General features: G+C 53.0%; 1 protein-coding gene and 1 long non-coding RNA gene across 4 annotated transcripts in view; one reads left to right on the top strand and one right to left on the bottom strand.

Annotated features, from left to right (window-relative positions):
* Positions 1-6,211: 6,211 nt before the first annotated feature.
* Positions 6,212-21,925, bottom strand: part of LOC149912930 (uncharacterized) — a 104,693-nt gene continuing 88,979 nt past the window's right edge. Inside the window, exon 5 of the long non-coding RNA XR_016462284.1 lies at positions 6,212-6,431. This is a non-coding gene — a long non-coding RNA (uncharacterized LOC149912930). The remainder of the gene's footprint in view (positions 6,432-21,925) is intronic.
* Positions 6,430-19,877, top strand: LOC149912934 (adenylate cyclase type 10-like). 3 transcript variants are annotated; one of them, XM_090132519.1, is made up of 23 exons: positions 6,430-7,361; positions 7,613-7,717; positions 7,810-7,848; positions 8,324-8,467; positions 9,056-9,261; positions 9,516-9,609; positions 9,767-9,855; positions 10,363-10,554; positions 10,760-10,881; positions 11,483-11,559; positions 11,817-12,003; positions 12,944-12,996; positions 13,203-13,356; positions 13,967-14,159; positions 14,437-14,523; positions 14,860-15,143; positions 15,549-15,682; positions 16,344-16,466; positions 17,081-17,335; positions 17,581-18,116; positions 18,338-18,445; positions 18,612-18,790; positions 19,215-19,877. In XM_090132519.1, the coding sequence occupies exons 1-23, from the start codon at positions 7,211-7,213 to the stop codon at positions 19,399-19,401; spliced, it is 3,699 nt and encodes a 1,232-aa protein (XP_089988645.1). In that variant the 5' UTR covers positions 6,430-7,210; the 3' UTR covers positions 19,402-19,877. The 3 variants fall into 3 exon arrangements, with proteins under 3 accessions (XP_089988645.1, XP_089988644.1, XP_089988646.1); XM_090132518.1 differs by having other exon boundaries at positions 18,338-18,790; XM_090132520.1 differs by lacking the exons at positions 6,430-7,361; positions 7,613-7,717; positions 7,810-7,848; positions 8,324-8,467; positions 9,516-9,609 and having other exon boundaries at positions 9,174-9,261; positions 18,338-18,790.

Here is a 21,925-nt window from a genome sequence, read left to right as displayed (position 1 = left end):
ACATCATTCCCTGGGCAATGAAGGTGATGTAAACTCACCTTTCTTTTGTATTAATATCTACTTTACACTATAATGCAGCATGTACTTGTGTCTTACATGCAGCTATTCTGACACTTCCCTCAGTCTTTAGGCTTATCTAGATTTCTATGAAGATCAGAACATGCTTTTGAGGTTTGGATTCAGTACCTCCAGTCATAAGGACAAAAAAAAAACCTGAACTAGGAAAAAAAAAAAGCTGCCTTGTCTGGTTTCTTTCTGATGCTCTTTATTTCTTCTTTCTTTTCTTTTTTTTTTTTTGTTTTTCTTTGTTAGTAAGTTGAAATTTTCACAAAGAAGTGACAAGTAGTGTAGTGAGGACAGGGAGCACATTCTTTTGCTCTCAACTTAGCAACAGAGTCCCAGCAAGCTCAGAGCTAACTGCTCCAGTTCTAGACCAATTGGCAAGAAGTTAGACAAGGCAGTCATACCAAAGGATTGGGGTTAACACTCCTGCTAGAGGAGGCAGACCTCTTTAGACACACTGATGTGTGACAGCATTCTTGTGTGAGGAGAAGTCTGGTTTTGTAACTTTGATTATGTTCTGAAAATTAACAACACATGAGTTCTGGAGGGAATGGTGATTTTATGAGCTATTTGTCCATAATGCTGAGAATGTGCTGCATTAGAAGGTTTATACTCACTTTGGTGCTACAGCTCTGGCCATGTTCAAATGGACTTGCACATCCAACCTTACAAAATTTGACTGCTCCCAATGAGAACTCTGACATTCATGGATTCACCCATAATGCAGAGCACCTTCATCTAGCTGTATTCCGATGGACTTGTACTACCGTCCTTAAGGGGACTGACTGCACCCTGACCTGTGTTAAAATTTCGAGCAGACGATGGCTACGAAGGGTGTATAATAAGGATTAATGGCATTAAATCCAGCTGGATCAGCCAATTGGATAAGGAAATATGCAGGTTGGAGGCCAAATTTGCTCCAATCTCTTCCATGCTTTCAACTCCAATGGTGGTACAAGCTGACTTGAAGAGTCTTACTCATAGTAGATATCTCTGAGACATGTCTACAATCTCCTGTAAACACAACATTTGGTGCATTCCAAGACACATGTCAGTGTCAGAGTCACAGAATCACAGAATCAATCACAGAATCACAGAACTGTAGCACTTGGAAAGGACCTCTAGAGATCATTTAGTCCAAGCCTCCTGTAAAACAGGCTCCCTACAGCAGGCTGCACAGGTAGGCAACTGGGTGGGTCTTGAATATATCCAGAGAAGGAGAACCCACAGCCTCCCTGGGCAATCTGTTCCAGTGCTCCATCACCTTCACTATGAAGTATTACAGAATTTAGGGGCTGGAAGGGACATCTGGAGAACATCTAGTCCAAACCTCCTGCCAAAGCAGGCTCCTAGGTGAGGTTGCACAGGTAGGCATCCAGGTGGATCTTGAACATCTCCATAGGAGACTCCACAACCTCTCTGGGCAGCCTGTCCCAGTGCTCTACAACCCTTACTGTGAAGAAGTTTTTACGCATATTTGTGCAGAACTTTCTATACTTCAGTTTGTAAGCATTCCCCCTTGTCCTATCACCACACATCACTGAAAAGAGTCTGGCCTCATTCCTTTGACTCCCACACTTAAGATATTTATAAGTATTAATAAGATCCCCTCTCAGTCTTCTTTTCTCAAGGCTGAACAGACTTCAGTCACTTAGCCTTTCCTCAATAAAGAGGTGCTCCAGACCCTCTATCATCTTTGTGGCCCTCCGCTGGATACTCTCCAGGAGACCCCTGTCCAGGGAGTCCAGAACAGGACACAGAATTCCAGGGAGGCCTGATCGGACCAGAGTAGAGGGGAAGGATCACCTCCTTTGACCTGCTGGCCACACTCATTTTAATGTACCCCAGTATCCCATTGGCCTTCTTGGCCACCACTGCACACTACAGGCTCACTGCCAGCCTGTTGTCCACCAGGACACTCAGATCCCTCTCCACAGAGCTCCTTTCCAGCAAGTCATCCTCCAATCTGTACTGATACATGTGGTTATTCTTTCCCAGGAGCAAAGCTGGATCTCTCCAGCCTGCCCAGGACCTGCTGAATAGCAGCACAGACTTCAGGTGTGTCAGCGACTCCTCCCAGCTTTGTATCATCAGCATACTTATTGAGGGTGGACACTATCCCCTCATCAAGGTTGTTGATGAAGATACTGAACAAAACCAGACCCAGCATCAATACTTGGGGAACACTCTGGTCACAGGTCTCTAACCAGACTCTGTGCTGCTGATCACCACCCTCTGAGCTCAGCCAGTCAGCCAGCTTTCAATCCACCTCACCATCCACTCATCTATCCCACACTTTCTCAGTTTCATTATCAGGATGTCTCATGGGAGACTGTATTGAAAGCCCTGCTGAAGTCAAGGTAGATGAAATCCACTGCTCTCCTCCCATCTTCCCACCCAGACAGTGATGCCATCATAGAAGGGTACAAGGTTGATCGATCATGGTGATCCGTGCTGACTACACCTGATAATCTTCTTCTTGTCCAGTTGCGTAGAGACAGTATCCAGAAGAAGCTGTTCCATCACCTTTACAGGAAGAGAGGTGAGACTCACTGGCCTGTAGTCTCCCAGATCCTCCTCCTTGCCCATTTTGAAGACTGCAGTGACGTGACTATCCTCCAGTCTTCAGGCACCTCTCCTGTTCTCCAAGAGCTCTCAAAGATGATAGACAGTGGTTCAGCAATAACGTCTGCCAGCTCCCTCAGCACATATGGATGCATCCAATCAGGGCCCGTGGATTTGTGCACTCTGATCCCACCCAGACATTTCTGGACAATCCCCTCCTCACCCAGAGGGAAACTCTCCATTTCCTAAACTCCTGCCAGGAGCACAGGCCCTTTTCCACATTTCATAGACCTTCTTCTTCCCTTAGATCTTATTCATGAGCTCCTTGCTTATCCACACAGATCTCCTACCTCCTTTCCCAGATTTTCTACTGCATTCATCCTGAGGTTGGAAGAAGTGCTGTTTAAATGTTGCCCAGCTCTCACAGGCTCCCTTACCTTCTAGCACTGTAGCCCATGAGATACCTCCAAGTAGATCCCAAAAAAGATCTAAGCTGTCTATCGAAAAGTCCAGGGTAACAATCCTGCTTTTTGCCTTACTTCTTCCACTCAAGATCTTGAACTCAAGCATCACAAGATCACTGCATCCCGAGCTACCCCTAGCCTTCACATCCCTAACAAGTCCATTCCTGTTGTTAAGAACAAGGTCCAGAAGTATCCCCTGCCTTGTTGGCTTCTCTACCACCTGTGTCAGAAAATTATCTTCAACACACTGTAGAAACAACCTAGACTGCATGTACCTGGCCATGTTGCTTCCCCAACAGATGCCTGGATGATTAAAGTTTCCCATGAGAATCAGTGCCCAGGGTTCAGAGGTTACTTCCAGCTGCTCGTAGAGGCCTCATCAACTTCATTTTCCTGATCTGGTGAGCTGTAGTACACCCCCCCACAACAGTATCACCCATACCAGCCTGCCACTTAATTCTCACCCACAAGCTCTCCACATGTTCTTCACCCTTCCCCAGGTGGAGCTAGATACACTCTAGTTGCTCTCTCACATAAAGAGCAACTCCTCCACCTTGCTTCCCCAGCCTGTGTCTCCAAACATGGCCTTCCATGACAGCATTCTAGTCATGCAAGCTGTCCCACCATGTCTCCATGACTGCAATGAAATCATGGCCCTGTGACTGTACACAGAACTCCAGCTCTTCCAGTTTATTTCCTATGCTGCACGTATTGGTATACAGGCACTTTAGGGAAGCAGAAGGTGCAAGATGCAAGATTTTGGATGGGATATTGGCAAACCTTCCCTGAGGAGCCCTCCCACGATCCTATGGGAGAACACAGAGATTTTTCCCTGCTATCTCTAACAGTGACAACATCCCCTAGCCCTTCTCTGTCACATCCTACTCCCCTCCGCCCATCAAAACTAGTCTAAAGCCCTGGTAATCAATCCAGACAGCATGCTTGTTCGCATGTGCCCCACTTGCTCAGTCAGAGGGGCAGGACTGCATAAGCCTGCATAATCCTCATAAGCCCACACACCCAGTATCTCAAAGGCCTGCCTAAGATCAAAATTCCCAAAGCCTTGATACAGACATTATCCCTCAGCTGGTCATTTACCTGTCATGTTTTCCTCCTTCTTTCTGGGTCCCAGCTACACGCTGGGAGGACAGAGGAGAATACTGCCTGCATCCCTGATCACTTCAACATCTTTCCAAGGGATGCAAAGTCCCTTTTAGCATTCCTCAATTCCCCCATCACAGCATCCTAGGACCCATCCTGAATGACGACGAAAGGATAGTAGTTTTCCAGTTTAATGAGCTGTGGTCAAGCCTCTCTAATGTCTATAACACAAGCCCCTGGAAGACAACACACCTCTGTGGAGAGGTAATCTGGGTGGCAAATAAGAGCTTATTGTTGAGGTTTTGTGATTTTTTGTTGTCAGTATTCCACATCAGAACATCATGTGGACCAATGGGAGTTAAAGAGTTAATATTCTGGTCCCCTTTACTGCCTTTTATGGGCACTTTGAGTATCCTAATAGGACGGGAGGGGAGGGGAGGGGAGGGGGCGGCATCCCCAGAGGACCTGGCAGGAGGAGAAAGTGGGGTGGAGCTCCGGACAGGACTCAGCATCTCCCTCTCCCTCTGCCTCTGGATCGGCCATGTCGGCTCACCGCGGAGAAAAGCACGTGCTTCTCACACTATCGTGGTTTGACTCGTACTTTGGCTACTCTTGTCTCTCCTCTCTCATTTTGTTTGATTTGGTTAATTTAGTAAATTACTTCCTCCTCAGATCGTTGCCATCGTGTTTTCTCTTTGTTAAAACTATCTGCCAGCTCTATGCCCTTCCCCCTCTACCGGAGCGCACATGGCCCGGAGCCGGCCGGGTCCCGTGGCAAACCGTACCTTTTCCTTTTCCTTTTTTTTTTTTTTTTCTTTTTTTGCCTTTTTCCCAGGGCCTGTGTCCCTCTGTCACGGACTTGTGTCCAGAGATAACCCTGTGACCTTTATAAAAAAGTGGAGCAGAACTTTGCTTATAAACGTGATACTAGAGGAGGAGAAAACATAAACAAAACAAAACAAATAGGAAGAGAATTGTCATAAGAATCCAAGCTATCAGAAAACTTACCATCATGGCAGAAGGGATAGGAGGGGTTCTTATTTTTTGGAGACTGCCCATATAGGTAGCTGCAGAGCGCAGAGTCATGAGATAAAGTAAAAGTACCCCCTGAGAAAGGCCAAGGAAATGCATCCTTGTTGTCTCCGTGCGTGTGGGGAACAGTAAGTAAGAGGCTAAATTAGACTGCCTAAAACATTTCTGTGAAAAATGGTACAAGAAAGACAAGAAGCAGTGGTACATAGTGCTACACAGGCTGCCCCATTCTGCACACAAGTAGAGTACTGCATGCTGGCAGATCCAAAAAAATAGAAAGCAGTAGACCCTCCCTCCTCTGAGAAATCATAGCAAAGCGCAGCAGCGTTTCAGGACCTGAACCCTCAAGTCTTCCTTTCTTCAGCAGGGCAATTCTTTCACACGAGAGTAATGCCATTCAGCTGACAAAACAAGGACGATACCTGCATGCAAAATGCTCATGCTAACTACTTCTTCAGGTTTTTCTTTGAACATAAAACCTTGCTTTATAGCTGTTTTCACAGTTACTGCTTCAGAAAATGGACCAAATGCTTCAGAAAATGTGAAAAGTGGGAGTTCTCCACCTGTTTAGATTTGTTGCTCTCTTCTGCTGATGTTCTCTTGCCTTATAGTCCAAGTGAGATACAAAAGTAGGAGTGCTGAGTGGTACAATGAAGGACAAGTGACCAACAAACCCTACAACTACTTGAACACCTTGTTTTGCAGTGCAAAATGTGATAGCGGCATACAAGCCTGCTTCCTGAACATATTTTCAGAACATCTCTGTGTTCTTTCTGATTCCAACTGTTGATATTTGTGTGCGTGCTTAGACTTAAGAATACAGTGTTAACACTCTGTGTGCCATGAGAAATTTCTTAAGCGTTTTTAAAGACTCTCGTAGCAGACGGAAAGGAAACACAGGAGGGCACTTTTGTACATCTGTTTATTCAAACTGATGTCTAGGAGAATCCTCTCCAGTACTCTGACCGCCCTGAAGAGTTAAGCAGTAAGAAGGGTTTTTTTTTTTAACACCTTTCTTCATGCCCAACAGAATGAAACCACAGGTCCTTTGTGAAGGCACCAGAGGTAGTGAGAAAGCAAGGGAAAAACAGCAGGCAGAACTGAGGAGAAAATGCATACTGCGTCTTGGGAATGGAAGTTACCTCGTAGTAAACAACTAAGGCTGCCTGAGTTGTGGTTGGAAGCACAAACAGGTGTAGGCAACGTCTAAGAAAAGCAAACGTGGAAAATGTTTTAGAAAATGATTATTTAGAAAATTAAGTGACTTTCTCCCCACTAGGTTAAAATCAACCTGTAAGCAATAGATTTCTGAAAACGCGAGCACATGAAGTATGAAATCAAAACCTTTTTTAAAACCTTTATTCTGGAAGTTTCCTTAGGCACAGGGTTGATGCTGGAGGTCCAGCAGCAGTCATTCTGTAAGGGGAGCTCTCCTTATCTTTCGAGTTGAGCAGCGACTACAAAAATGATGTTGTTCAGCCTCGGATGAGGAGTACAGCTGCAGAATGCCTACTTCATCCGATGCATAAGGTTAAAAGAACTACATAGGAAAGCGTGCAAGGATAATGGCAATCAGCTATCGCCTCGAGCTCCAGAGTTTTCCTTTTCCTGCCTGTAATTGTGCAGTGTCTGCATCACTACACAACCAGAGAAATTCTTGAATCCTCAAGCGATTCGAGTAAGGGAGGCCTGGGAGGCCGTGGCTCGGCGTCAAGGGGGAAGCCTGGGTCACGGCGGAGGCTGCTCCGCGGGCTACGGAGCACAGTGCTGGCAGCCCACTGCGCTGCCGGAGGGCAGCTCTTTGTGAGGTTGGCGATGACATCACTGCCCGGCGATTGTGGTGTCACCGCAGCAGAGGGCCAGCCGACCGTCCGCGGCCCTGGGCTCACTTTGCCGCCTGAGCGGTGGGCGTCGCGTCCTCCTCCCTTGCAGCGGGACAGGGTCGTCTTGTTCTGAGGTACCCCGGGTACCACAGGGCGCTGACAATGGCTTCTGCTTGGGAGAGGAAGTGCTACTACTCAGATCTGGGGAAGAAGGCGGTGTTCCTTCCCAATCTCCTTCTCCGTAAGGAGTTCATGGAGGACATTGGTTACCCCAAGATGCTTGAGGGAGTGCTGCTCCTGGCGGATGTCTCAGGTGGGCTGGGCACGGCGGAGCCCCCGCAGACACGAGCCCTTGGGACGCTCCAGGCCCTCGGGAGCCCTGCCCCAAGACAGGCTGGCCATCTTGTCGTCACTGCGCAGGCCTCCTGCCGTGCTGCCCAAAGAGCGGGCGGCTTCTCCCGGGCCGTCAGCCATGGCTGTGACGAGCGCTGAGCCGGGGCTGGGGAAGGGGGGAGCTGCAGGTGCATGCAGACGCGTCCTGATCTGTGGGTGTCCTTCCGGCAGGTTTCACTGCCTTGGCAGAGAAGTGTATCCAGCAGAGTGGACCAGAGAGAGGAGCTGAGGAGCTGGCGCATGTCCTCAACGCCTACATGGGTGACATTCTGGAGGGTAAGAGCCGTGCTGCTGGGCTGTCGGGCATCCCCAAGGCTCCTGGAAGAAGGCGTCCCATTAACTCTGCTTTTCCCTCTATCTGTCTGCAGAGGTGCTGGCTTTTGGAGGAGACATCCTGAAGTTTGCAGGTGTGTCCTTAGGAGGAGGCAGAGTCAGCGTCCTGCTGATGCGCAGCATCTCCCGTGGGAGCCTCCTGGATTCCACCCTGCTATTTGTGGAGAGCAAAGGGGAACTGCTTTGTCTCCAGCTTTGAGCAGGGCTTCTACAGGAGCGCTGAGACATGGGAGAAGCGGTGGGGGGGAGGGAGCCCTGTCTTTGAGTGCTGAGGGGCACTGGCGGGGCGGTGGGGGGTGGCGGCCTCACTGCTGCCCCCCACCACCCACCCTCTTGCTCTGCTGCCCTGGAGGTCGCTGTAGCTGGCCCGGCAGATGGGAGGGGTCCCTGAGGCCAGGCTGCCCCGGAGGTCCTTCAGGATGATGCCCTCCCACGGTCCCATCTTCCTCGGCACACTGGCCAGCTGTTTGCTGCTGTCCCTGCGGCTGGGCGCAACTCGGGGAGAGTCAGCCCTCGGGAGAGCCTTCACCTTCCCTTGCCTTTCCCCAGGGGATGCTGTGCTGGTGCTGTGGAGAGCAGCACAGCCTCACCTGCCTACGGCCATCAACTTGGCACTGCAGTGCTCCAGGAAAATCCAGGAGAAGTACGGCACTCATGACACACACATGGGTCTCAAGCTCCACCTGAAGATAGGTACGGGCACAGATGGGTCAGCCCCGGTACTCTCCAGAGCCGAGGGATAGCCTCCCCTGCCAGCATTTGCAGGGCAAGCAGGAGGTAGCGAGGGCAGGGGATGTCAGGGCTCCTTCCCTGCCTGCCTCGCGTCAGCTGTAGCACAGGCCCGTCGCTCCCAGTGAGGGTCCCAGAGCACAGCCCGCTCCGTCTGTGGGGGCCCCAGCGTCTGACCCCACTGGGAGGTAGATCCCACACCCGGTCCCTAGACGTGCCCCTGTCTCGCCTGCCCCTTGGATAAGGCAACCTGCCTTCACGTAAACAGAGCAGACGCTGCTCAAAGCTGCTGCTCTGCTGGGCTAGCCTGTAGGCTGCTGGCTCAGACGCCCGGCAGTGCCAACGCACTGTCAGTGTTGACTTTGTTTGCCCCTCTTTAGACGCCCGTTTCTGGGACCTGTGTCGGTATGGCCCTGAGAAGGATGCACGAGGCCCTTCCCCTCCCTGGTGCCTGTCTCCAGGCTGGGCGTCCGCTGAGCTTCTGTGCAGCTGGAGGCCACCGAGTTCCAAAGGTTCCCTGTGTTAACGCTGCTGGTCTCTCTCTCCCCCCAGGGATCTCCGCCGGGATTCTCTCCTTCATATCCGTCAGAGGCGGGGATCGTCACTACTTCTTCATCTGCAGCCAGGCCCTGGATGAAGTTATCGAGGCCCAAAACCTTTCGGCTGCCTATGAAATTGTGCTGTCACAGACCTGCTGGGAGCTGTGTGAGCAGCAAAGAATCAGGGTCAAGTCTATTGCTGGCAGTCGGGCCATGAAGGTGGGTGAATGGTGTGGCCTCGAGCCCTTTGGAAGACCCGCACCTGGGTGGGGAGGCGGCTGAGAGGCTGAACGTGACTACTGCCCTAACCATAAGCGTAGGCAGAGAGCTGAAGCTGTTGGCCTTGCACCTCAGCTGAAAGTCCAGGGAGGTGGGCTTGCCCTTCTCTGGGAAGAGAGAGTGGAGGGGCAGGCCGAGTGCCCTGGGGCTTCCAGGGAGGCCAGTGGCATTCCTTTCCTCCTGTGTGTCTTCAGGTTGTGGGAATGAGTCACTTAGCTCACGAAGACTACCAATATGCTGTAGACCAGCTGAACTTATACAGAGGGGACTGGCATTTGGAAGGGATGGGTGAGTTGCTTGTCCTGTGACTGGCTGGAAAGGTGGCTCCTGCCTGCTTCAGACAGGAGCGGGAGCAAGTGCAGGAGAACCTTTCCTTTGCTGTGTGCAGCTTCCCAAGCCCCTGCATCCTACCGTGCCAGTGACGGCCTGCGTTTCCTTTCCCTAGGCCTCCGAAGACCGGTTCTTATGAGCTCTGGTAATCCTGAAGTGGAAGCGAGGCTGGAGAAGCACATATCAACAGCTGTTCTCCAGAAGGTACGGCCACTACTGCTGGCGGCTGCGTGTAGGGAGGGCAGGAGATGGTGTGGAGCTCTCGGGAGAACAGGCAGCCAAAAGAAAGTGCAGTCTGAGGCGGGAGCCTGAGGAAAAGAGATGCCAGGGCTGCTGGGGCCAGACGTGCCCGGAAGCTGTCCGTTTGTGCTGCTCCTCTGAGAGACAGGGGTGGTGGGAGGCGGCCTTGCCTGTCTTCTGCATGGCTGTTGTTTTGGAGGTTGCACAGGCATGGGGGAGGGAGCAAGGGGGACAAGATCCCGCTCAGGTGCCTAAGGATGGCAAAGAGCCTCCCCTTGTGCCCGCACGTGTCACAGGACAGAGTGTTGCCAGAGTAGCTTTGTGCCAGGACTCGGTACCTGGGAGGACTTTGCCATCCTCCAGTAGTACCTGGCGTTGCCAGCACGCCTGCTGTCCCTTGGTGTCTGTTGTGGGCCCAGAGAAGCCCCCGGGAGAGCAGGCTGGCAAAGCTGTTGTGCTCTTCTCTTGCAGCTTTATCAGGACGTGCCACTGGAGCTGTGCTCTGAGCTACGGCCGGTCACCAGCCTTTTTGTCCAGCTGCAGTTTGCTGACAAGATCAGCACAGTGGAGCTCAGCAGCAGCCTCAGTGATAGCAGCAGTATGATTTCAGAAATCATCAACCCTCACAAGGGTGAAATCAACAAAACTCTTCTGTTTGACAAAGTGAGTGCATGATAGCCATCCTATCCCCGGGATGCCTCTGTCTGTTTGGCAGCAGGGGAATGAGAAGCAGCTCTGCCTGCTGCTGGGATCTGTGGCTGTGGGCTGACCTGAAGCTCCACTGGTCTCCCTGGTGCCTGTGGCAGAATGCATCAGCTGCTGGCCACCAGTATTGTAAAGCAAGGCGTACTGCACCTCTTCTTTGCAGGGCTGCACCTTCCTCTGCGTGTTTGGATTTCCTGGAGAAAAGTTGGCCTGTGAGAGCACCCACGCCTTGGAATGTGCTATGCAGATCCTCCACAAGGCCTCCACGGAGCTGAGAAAACTCCAGTGAGTGCATGTGATGGGGTGTGTGTGCTGCCTGGGATGGCACGAGGGGACTGATGAGCAAGAGACATGCCCCCTGGCTTGTCCTGCTTTGCCCCTGGCTGGAAGGAGGCAGCATCTCAGAGGTGGCAGGTTAGACCACGGCAGCCAGGCACAGCCCCCAGGTGCTGCCTGCCAGTCACTGTGCTGGAGCGAGCCCTCACCAGGGCACAGAGCTCCTCAGTGCCAGAGGCAGGCTCTTCTGGGCAATGGGGCCAGGAACAAGGCCTGAGCCCAGTCCCTCCAGTGACCTCCAGTCACTGCCACTGTGGGTGGTGTGCAGGCAGCACTTGCTTGCCTCCTTGCTAAGGAGAAGAGTCTGTGACCTGACGCAGGTTGCAGCCATCAGGCCTCGGGGGAAGGGTCCAAATGGTTTTGCATGTGCCCTACCTACATCCCTTGCCACCGGGGCGTTTTGCACCCCAAGCTCTCTAAGTCCTCACGACCCATGCTGGATTGTGTGATCCCGGTGCCGGGGAGGGGAGAGGTGGGAAGGGATGGAACAGGGCGAGTGGGACTGCAGCAGGGCTGCTGCTGAATGCACGTCACTCTTTCTGTGTGCCAGGCGAGCTTCTGTCGGGGTCAGCAGCGGGACGGCGTTCTGCGGCCTCACTGGCCATCCCGAGAGGTTTGAACACACAGGTAAGGCTCCTTTGTCTTAGGAACGTGAGGCTGGCATGGGTCTGCTTCAGCACGTTGGTCTGGACAAGGCGGATGGGCTGAGGCAAGGACACACTGCAGCCCGTTGGGGCCTTGAGGCAGGAGGATGGGCTCAGAGACGTGCGGTTCCCTTTGGGTTCGCTTACCCGGCAGTTGGGTTGGCTTGTGCCTGGGAGGGGAGGTTGCCCTTGGCCTTGAAGGTTTCCCAACTGCGCTGACGTATGCTTTCTCTGTGGCAGTCCTTGGCTTTAAGGTGAATTTAGCCGCCCGCATGATGATGGCCTACCCAGGGATGGTGTCCTGTGACGCAGAGACGTATGCAGCCTCTCGCCTGCCCAGCTACTGCTTCAAAGAGTTGCCAAAGAGAGACATGAAAGGTGTTACCGATCCCGTCACCATCTATCAATACCTGGGGATCACTGAGCAGTAAGTGTTCTCTGAGCTGTGCAAGTGAGGGGAGAGGGGCTTCAAGGGTACAACCTTGGCCAACAGAGAGGAGTTCTGCAGCGAGACCAGGCTGGTCTCCCACAGACCTCCCTTGCCTGTGGCTGAGAAGATCGGAGACTCTAGTGTGGGTCTGCTTTCTGCCTCTCTGCCCTTGTGCCTCTTGCTGCTAAGAGAGTGGAAGTGATGGCACTGGGATGGGGAAGGCTAGCCTGTTTTTGGAGGCACAGGCTAGCCTTGTGGGCTTTGTCCGAGCAGCTTTCCTCTGGGCTTGCACTGTTGTGCTTTGTTCCACCACGTGTAAGACTAAGCCAGCGGTCATTCTGCTGCATGGGGTGGGGTTTTTTCCCCATCTGCTTCCCAGCAGGAAGCTTTGGGTCAGTCGTGTTCCACTGGGAAAGGTGGGCTGCTGGCATGCTCTGCCTCCTCCTGCCTTCCTGCTCAGTCCTCTGCTGTTCCTCTGGGCCCAGCTTTGACCTCCTCATTGGAGGGCCTTTTGAACACGAATGCTACTGTCTCTTGGAAACCACTACAAGACTTGAGCCAAAGGTGCCAGCAGCTTGGGCATCCCAAGCCACTAAGAGACACAGGTCCTCCTTTCCAAGAGGCTTGTTTTGCTTGTCCAGGCTAGCAAAGCAGTCAGCCAGCCAGCCAGCATCGTAGCCTGGCTTCTTTCCTCATCTTGGATTTCTTTGGTTGTTGCCTCCGGCAAGGGACTTTTGTTAGCTTCGGCTGTCCTGCCGTGGCTGCTGGGTTTCTTTATGCTTGAGACTTGTCCTAGTGTGTCACCTGGAGCGTTGGCCAGGGGAACATGCTCTGGGTAACATGCTGCTCGAGAGGGGGGTCTCCACCCCTCCACAGCAGGCTCTGCGTGCAGCGGTTTCTGACTAAGTAAGTGACTTTTGTTTTCTCCCCCTTCTAGCCAATATGACATGGGCCTTGCCAAGGAGAGGTCACGCTACGGTCCCTTGCTGGGTAGGTGAAGAACTCATCTGAAGCCCAATTGCTTCCCTTTGCCCAGTGCCAGGGGCTGTGCTGTGTGCTGCCCTGACACGCAGCTGAGCCCCACGCAGCCGCTTCCTCGCTCCCTCCCTGTCTGCTGCGGGGTAGGGGAGAGAACTGGAGGGGCTCCCCGCTTTTCAGCACGCTGCAGCAGCTGATTCTCTTGTGGGTCTGCACAGGTCGGGAGGAGGAGATCGAAATCTTTGACTGCTGCTTGGAGGCCTATGATGTTTTGGAAGAACCACACACCGTGGCATTCGTGGGCATTCCAGGCTCTGGAAAGAGCCACTTACTTGCCAAGCTGGCCGTTTTAGACCGGGCTGCTAAGCACAGGTAAGCACTTTGGAGCTGTCGCTTTGGCACCCCTCCCCTGCCCATCCGCTGGTGTTTGTGGAACACTGCAGTTCGGGTGCCAGCCCTTGCGCTGCAGCCTCCCAAAAAAGCCTACTGCAAACCTTCCCAAGCAGCACCCGCTTTCTCGGAGAGTCCAAGCTGGCTTTGAGAGCCAGTGCTTTTCTCCTTTGTCCCTGGGCCAAGCACAAAGAGACGGAAAGAGCTTCAGCTGTGGAGCTGAGAGGAAGCAAGGTGGCCCGTCTCAGAAGCACTGCTTGCCCTCTGTTTTCCAGAAGGAGCACTGGGGCAGAAGAGCCCTGCTGCAGGCCGGGCGGCAGACGTAGACCTGCCGCCTGCTGAGGCCTTCCTTCTTCACCCAATGAGGGCCTCTGCAGGGCATGCAGTGTGTGACCTGGGCTGGGACTTTCTTGTACGATGAGGGGAAAGCTTGGTCCTCTCCAGGAAGCACTTGGAGATGTGTGGCTGAAGAGTCCCACTTTCCTCTGCAGAAAGAACAAGGCGGCTCAACCACTGAGCACTGCTGTCTGGGCAAGCTTGCGCTACCACGAGGCAATTCTGGATCTCAGTGTCTTCTGCTTTTGCACCGCAGGGTCATCACTGTGGAACTGACAGAGGACAACGTGAAGCAGCCCTTCTCTGGCATCTGTCTGCTCGTGGCCAGGGCGCTGGGTCTCCAGGACGCTAAAACTTCCAGTGAGAGGCAGCGCGCTCTGCAGACCATATTCCGAGACACAATAGAAGAGAGCAGCTATTGCCTGCTAAACAGTGTTTTCTCAGTTAAGGTGAGAGTGAGAGGCCGTCTTGCTTGGATGCTCTGCTGGGAGTGGCTCAGCTCAGTGCTGTCTGATTCCTGTGCCCCTGTGCATGGGGTGCTCCTGTGCCATGCACTTCCCCCCCCCCCTCCCCCCCCGTGTTTTGTTCAGCACCCTGCAAATGCCATTGAAGGGGGGCTGGTGCTGGCCACATGCAAAAGCAGAGGCATTTTGCTCTGCAGTCTTGCTCTGGGAGATAGGTGTGCCCAGACCTGCAGCAATGTTCCTCTCTGTCTTTCCTGGACAGTTTCCCATCACGGACAAAGTTTCCAAGATGTGTTCCACTGAACGGGCCAGTGCGTTCCACCTGACTTGTACGCAAATGCTACAGAAGGTGAGCAGGTCTCCTTCCTCCGGCCTCACAGGAGGCAAACAATCGTGCCGGGTGCAGGCTCCACTGCAGGCTGGAGGCTGCCTGAGGGGACGATTCGCCTGGGTCACAGCCCTCCAGAAACTCTGCCCGGCAAATTTCTCTCCTTCTGCTGCGAAACTGATGTTAGAGACGACTTTACAGTCTCGCACAACAAAGTTGGTAAACTCCTGGAGAGGGAGGTGGCTGAGGAGAGGCTTCTGAATATCCCCTTGTCGTGAGAGCGAGAAAGGCTATGTGTCCTCCCTGGAAGACGCTCAAGAATCCACTGGATTCCACTCAGAACCACCTGTTTTTTAGGTGCTTGGAGGGAAATTTGGCATATTTTTCATCGACAACGCCCACTTCCTCGACCCTGTGTCCTGGTCTATCATGTGGCCAATGCTCCAAAGTGTCATGGTCTTCATGGTCATGAGCTTAGCTCCAGTCAAGGACAGAACAGAGAGCATTTTCAAAGCTGCCGCTGACAGAACAACATCCGAGAGAACCACTTGCGTTCGTCTGGAAGGGCTGAAAGCTTCAGCTGTGGTGCAGAAAGCCTGCCAGGACCTTGGAGTGAGCAGCATCTCCAGGGAGCTAGCAAGGTAAGCCCAAGTCTGGGGAGCTCTTCCGTAGGGGTTGCACTTATGCTGACCACAGCTGGGAATCACCCTGTTGAAAAGGAGTTGATGGGTCTTTCCTTAAGCCTGGCCATAGCAGGTGTGAGCTAAGAATGGGCAACTGCCACGAGCAGCAGAGTCTGGATGGTGTCAGCCCTTCGCTGTTGCCGTGGTTTGCTGTTCTGTGCTTTGGGCATTGTCCATCAGCCTTTCCTGATGGACTCCCAGGAACGCTGTACGTCTGGGAGGGGCCAGACACACAAGCCCCTTCCAGAAGCCAGGTTTCTCCATGTTGAAGAGGCTGGTCAGCCTGCGAGGTCTGAGTGACTCACCACCCATCCAAACTGTGCTGCACCTTACTTCCTTGGTGTTGCTTGTGCTCCTGCCCAGGTTCCTGATCCAGAGAAGCTCTGGCATCCCATCTTACTGTGAGGAACTGCTGCGCTACCTGCAATGCAACAACATGCTCTTGTTGCACACCAGGAGGCCAGATGAAGGGCAGGACAACTGGCAGAACTTGATTGGTAAGCACCCTTTGTTGCCAATCCGCTGTTCGCTGTGGCACATCCTCTCCTGCACAGCCGTGCCCTGTGTCTCCCCAGTAACTCTGGGCAGAGGCTGACCCTGCAGCAGGGCAGAATTTGCCATGGCAGAGGTGTGGGCTGCTGCACACCTTGCTGCTCCCGTGACAACCATCAGCTCAGCTCCTGTGAGAGCAAAGCCAATCTGGGGGAGTGGGAAACTGCTTCAAAACCTCAAGTCCTCACAAGGGCCTTGGGAACTGAAGAGCACGGTGGGAATGCCACTGCAAGAGCAATGCCAAGCAGAGCACCATTGCTTAGGGGCAGCCTGCACGGGCTTTGCCTTCTGGAGCATCAGTGGCAACTTCCCTGACTCTGGAGGTAGTGCTGTTGAAGGCAGCATCACCACCGCATTCTGTCGCGCAACATTCATTCTCCATCTGAGAAGCCCAGAAGTTTTGACTGAAGGGCATTTGGTCTGAAGCTGGTGTGAAGACAGAAGAGAGCTGGGGGGGCAGTGCAAATGCAAGCTTGCAGTGGGAATCAACTGGCATGCCCTGCTTGCTGGCCCTGTTCAGTGCAGGCCAGGCAATGCGCCTGACCATGACAGGTACGACTTGTAGCACCTTATTCATGTTTCCCCTGCTCTTCCCATCTTCTGCAGCCAAGGCATCACCCGCTGTCACAGCTGCCTCGAGCTCGGGTACCGGGAATGACAGCGAAAGGATCTGTACCCTCAGACCAGACGTGAGCCTGGAGAACCCCATGCTGCCAGTGGCCTTGAAAGGTGAGGAGCGGAGCGGCTCCTGTCCGGTTTGTGGCTGTGCCCCAGCTTCCTTTCCTGGGGTGCAGGTAAGGGAGAGGCTGGGCACCTGCGTGCTGCAGGGCTGCCCTCTCAGCCTCGGGGCTCTGCCAGGAAGGTGACTCCAGCCCAAGCAAGAAGAGTCCTGCGCTCTTACGGGCTGTGGTTTTCCCCTGTGGGCAGTAGACCAGCTTTGAGCCGAACAGTGAGCTGCACATCATGGGTGGGGGAACTCTGAGACCAGCTCTGGGCTGGCGGGAATGTTCTGTGCTCCTGTGTGCACTGCTGGGCATAAACCCAGTGCAGATCGAGTAGGTCGCACGGTGGGACACACATACCTGCTGGGTTGTGCCCTCTGCATCATTGATTGGAAACTGATTGTCTGAGTGTCTCTGCTTTCCCTGACTCCCATGGCCTGTGACTGTGAGAGGAGCAGAGCCATCTTGACGATACTGACCCTGGGCTCTAGTTGCCCAGCAGGTTCCATCCTGCAGAAAGGAGGCCAAAGCCTTTCCCATTTCCTCTGGAGAAACTGTCCGGCTTCTCCAACCTCAGCTCAGGGACAGGCAAGACAGAGACGTGTTGCTTCTTCTTGACAGACATTATGCTGGCTGAGCTGGATCGGATCAGTCTGAAGAAGCAGATGATTCTGAAGTTTGCAGCCATCATAGGGCCGGTGTTTACCACCCAGCAGCTGGCTCACATTGTTCCCAGTAGTAAAATGCATGAGATTAATTCACTGCTGGACATGCTGGTGGAGGACAACATCCTGAAGCGACTGGAGAACATCGAGAAGCCAGAAGACAAGCGAGGTGCTACCAAGAGGCTGCCCACCTCTGGGCAGTCAGGAAGCGGTAAGTGATGGCTGCAGCATGGGCCCAGGAGCACTGTGACTCCACAGGGCCTTGCTCACCTAGCTTCATGCAGAGGGAAGTTCTCACTGGCTGTTGCAAGAGCCTCTGCCACTGTGCTTGCGGGCAGAGCACAGGCCGGGCTCAGGCAGCAGCAGCACATGCCAAAGTGTTGCCTTTGTCCCAGCTGGGGCAGCCTTGAGGTCTGGCCCCAGCTTTGTCTGAGGCCAGCACTCCTTGCCTTGCAGGGGTGGAGAGGTCCTCTGTGAGCAGGGAGACCATGCAGCAGCAGTCTGACATCCTGGCCTTCTGCAACCCACTGCTGTGGGAGGCAACGTATGAGCTGTGGCCCACGAGGCAGAAGATAAACATTCACCGTGAGTGTGCCGCCTTCCTGGAGAGGCACGCACACAAATGCCAGAGGTGCCACGGAGGGGACTTTGTGGCCTTCCACCGCTTCGGCATCTCCAGCCCCCAGGAGCAGGGGAGCTGCCAGGGCTCTGCTGAGAAGGACAACTGGAGCAGCTGGGAGGCCTTGGTAGTTGCTGGAGAACACCTGCGGAGGGCTAGGACCGTCCCTGCAGAGGGGATTCTGGCAGAGGGCAAGCAGACAACACTGCAGGCCAAGGACAGTGGCCAGTGGTCCTGCCAGTGTGAAGCCATCGCCGAAGCGGTGCTTGTGCCCCTGGCTCGCCACTACGCGGCAGTGAGCAGTGATTCCCAAGCCTTCTACTACCTGCTGGAATCTGCAGCTGCCTACCTGCACGTCTCCAACAGCTCCATGGTGAGTTACCCTGCTTGCCAGCACGAGCTGCATTAGCATGGAGGAGGGCTGAGGGCTCCCTCTCCCTTGCTCTGAGCCCACAGGATTGTGTTAGGGCAGGCATGACCGAGAGGAACACGGGCCCTGCTACAGCAGATGCTGCAGGAGGCAACAGGGAAGGATGGGGCTGGCCAGGGGCTCTGCACCAATGCTCACCTGCTGTTTGTGTTGCTTGTTTGAAGGCCATCATGAAGCTGAACGAAGCAGAGGTCCTGAGGAGCTCCCTAGAGAAAAAAGGGTATGCCATCGACCGCTTTGAGGAGGCCACCTTCTTCAGCCTCAAAGGAGAGGTAAAGAAGCAGGAAAAAGCGGAAGGGTGTCCGGAGGCATGCAGCCAGATGCTTTCCCTGCTGGCAGGGAATATTCCTGCCACAGCCTGTCCCCTGTCCATTTCTGCAGAGTCTGCAGGACTTGGGCAAGTCCTCTACATCTGCATGCCTCCCTCTTCCTGTGCAGGTCTGCAGCAACATGGGATGTGTGAAGCTGGCCAGGAAAATGAGCAGGCAGGCGCTAAGCCTGCTGGAAAAGCAGTTCCCACAGACCCGTGCCGGGGCCTTTGTCAAGTCTCTGTGGGAAAGGTTGCAGCGGGCTCCTCAGGCCACAGGCAGAGCGTCCTCCCTTCCACAGGAGGCTTGGTAAGCAGCAGAAGGGACAACACGGGAGAGGAAGAGCCATTTTGTACCTGATCCCACGCATCCAGGCCCAGGCCTGCCCAGCTTTCAGCCCATTGCCAAGCCTTAACAGGACTGAGGCGTTCAGGCGTGATGTGTGGGTAGAGCCACGGATGGTGCAGCCTCACGCTGTCTCCTGTGCGCAGCATGGGAGAAGAATGCACACCTTTGGGTAAAAAGCAGCTTGTGCTGAGGGATGCACCTCTAGAGCCACAGTGCCAGCAGCACTTCTTCCTTTGCCCCCTTCATCCCAGCTGCCCTCCTGGCATCAGCTCCCTTCCTCCAGCAGTGTAGCCGTCCAGCCCTGCCACCCTGCTTTCCCTTGCCCTGTCTGACTCAGTGCTCCACAGCCATGCCTCTGGGCCCAACGGTTTCTCTTGTGTGGCAGGAGGAAGAAGCAAGCCAGGCTGCTTCAGCAGAGCAGGTGCCTCTCCTTGCTCGAGGACCTCTACAGCCAGGAGAGCACATCTGCTGGACGGAGGTTCTCCCGCCTGGCAGCACTCATGAAGGCTAACACGAACAGGAAGATGCACTCCTACCTGGCAGCAGACTGGACAACATTGGACAACCCTTGAATTAAGGAAAACAAGTGAAGTTAAAAGCTGTGTGCCTTCATGGGGTGCTGGATCGGCAGCTACAGATCTGACCTTGCCAATCCAGCTTTTGGCTGCCGATAACAGATGCTTTACTACAGACTTGGACAGTTAGTGCACATAGCGGGCCTCCTGTTTCTCCAAGTAACATCTACCAAGTAACAACTACCCGATGTCTGCAACGGAGTGCAAGACAGCTGGCTAGGGCAGAACACCACACATTAACAAGGAAGCAACAGATTGGAGGAAGAAGTCGTAGCCAGTAAGACAACCAGCCAAAGCCAGCCAAGTGTCCTCCGACCGGACCGACGTCAAAGAGCACACAGCGAGGAAGACATCAGCCTTCATCAAAAAAACCACCAAACAACCACCAAGAGCTACGACGCATCTGCAAACTCTCACACTGGACAACAACTCTCCTTTACCTACTCTATCTTAATAAAATGTTTGCTTCCTTATGTTCGTTATGTCCATTCTTGAGATCTGGAAAATGTAAAAACATCTAATTTTCATGTGCTTTCTAGAAAAAATATGTCTTTCTAAACACAGGTTTTGTCACTCAGGAAAAGCCAAGCTATGAGTGGGTTTGCCTTTCAGAATAGAAAAGCATCCTCTGGAATTCATTTAAATACATCTCTGGGATTTTGCCAGTGAGATAGCATTTGAGCTCGCACTACAGAGAAGCAAGAGTGATGAAGAGTAGCCACGCTTATACCTGGGGTCTGTCTTTGATCAGTGGAATTGCCCTCTATGTTAGGAAGTGGATAGATTGTGAAGAGCTGTGTCCGAGTAACAGCCATGACCAGGTTGAGAGCTTATGGGTGAAAATCAGGGATCAATCCAGTAAGGGGCATCTGCATCTAGTGGTTGGGGTCTGCTACAGGCCACCTGATCAGGGGGAGCCTGTTGACGAGGCCTTCTTGCTTCAGCTGCAGGAGGTGTCATGCTCGTGGGCTCCTGTCCTGATTGGGGATTTCAACTACCTGGATATCTTCTGGCATAGCGGCATGGAGGGTGGCAGACAATGCAGGAGATTCCTGGAGTCTGTCGAGGACGACTTCCTTGTCCAGGTACTAGACAGACCGAGCCGAGGTGAAGCCTTACTGGACCTGGTGCTCGCCAGAGTAGAGGAGAGCATTAGAGAGGTTAAGACTGCAGGCAGCCTGAACTGTAATGACCATGCTGTGGTGGAGTTTGTGATCTGGAGGAATGCAGGCCTGGCAAAAAGTAGAATCAGGGCCCTGAGCTTCAGGAGGGCAAACTTCTGGCTGATCAAGGAACTGCTGGGCGGGATCTCCTGGGAAAGCATCCTTGAGGGCATGGGCACAGAACAGAGCTGGCCGCTCTGTCAGGACACCTTTCTGAGAGCACAAGAGCTCTCAATCCCCGAACAGAAGAAACGGAGCAGAGGAGGTGGCTGACCGACATGGCTGAGCAAGTACCTGCAGCTTAAGCTGAGGGAAAAGAGGGAAACGTACAGAAAGTGGAAGCAGGGTTGTGTAGCCTGGAAAGAATATAGGGACGTTGTCCGCATGTGTAGAAATGAGATTAGGAAAGCCAAGGCACAGGTAGAGCTGAACTCGGCTCTATGGGATGTGAAAACTAAGAAGAAGGGGTACATAACGCAGGAAGAGACAGGTCAAGGAGAACTGGCTTCCTCAGACATGGAAAAAGCTAAGCTGCTCAAAGAGCTGCTCAAAGTGAAAAAGACGACCTTCATCAGAAAGACCACCAAACAACCCCTAAAATACCACGCATGCATAAAAGAAGTGAGACTCGGCGTGGGGGAGGAATGTCAGTCATCCTTATCGTAATAACCCAGCCTTTTCATGGATACACCCCGTAGGAATAAAAGGGCTTCAGGGTCTCATTAGATAACACTATATGAATATATATATACATTCAACTGGAGTGCCTAGAGGTGTCCCTGATGAACTTAAGGTGAGAAATCAAATTGCTGCAGAGTTCGAGTCACTGTTCTGGTGGGTAACAGCTAACTTCTTTGACTGTAGTAGCAGGAGTCCTGCTACTACAGAGGGATACTGTACTGATGGTACAGGGGGAGGGGGGAATTGTGGGAATGGAGTGTAATTTCTGCATTAGATATTAAAAAGGGCAGTTGGTTTGAAGAAGTAGAACACAGTGTGTTTGTATTCTGTAACTTATCCTTAGAAATAGTTGGTCTAAAAAGTAGAAATACTGTATGAAATACCGTATGCGTTGGCAACATGTTTTAGAAACATAGTTGCTGAATTATGTGATTAATTCTTTCTTGCAAAACTGCAACAGTTGTGAAAGGTTCCAAACAACGTGGGTATAGCGTTAGAGATATGAAAACATACTGTAGGGTTGTTCTGTTAGGACAAGAAGCCCCCAGCAAAAGAAAAACAGATTTAACAAACGTCAAAGAAGCCAGGGCCCCTACGCAAGGCCGGACTGTCTCACTCTGTGAGAAGGTTGGGATGCGACAGGCAGGCACAAGATCCTCCCTGTCCTCCTTCTGAGC

Source organism: Phasianus colchicus, chromosome Z, assembly GCF_987193195.1.
Source record: "Phasianus colchicus chromosome Z, bPhaCol1.hap1.1, whole genome shotgun sequence".
NCBI classification, from domain to species: domain Eukaryota; kingdom Metazoa; phylum Chordata; class Aves; order Galliformes; family Phasianidae; genus Phasianus; species Phasianus colchicus.
The sequence above is the reverse complement of the archived record's forward strand: the minus strand, read 5'-3'. Positions and strand labels throughout refer to the sequence as shown.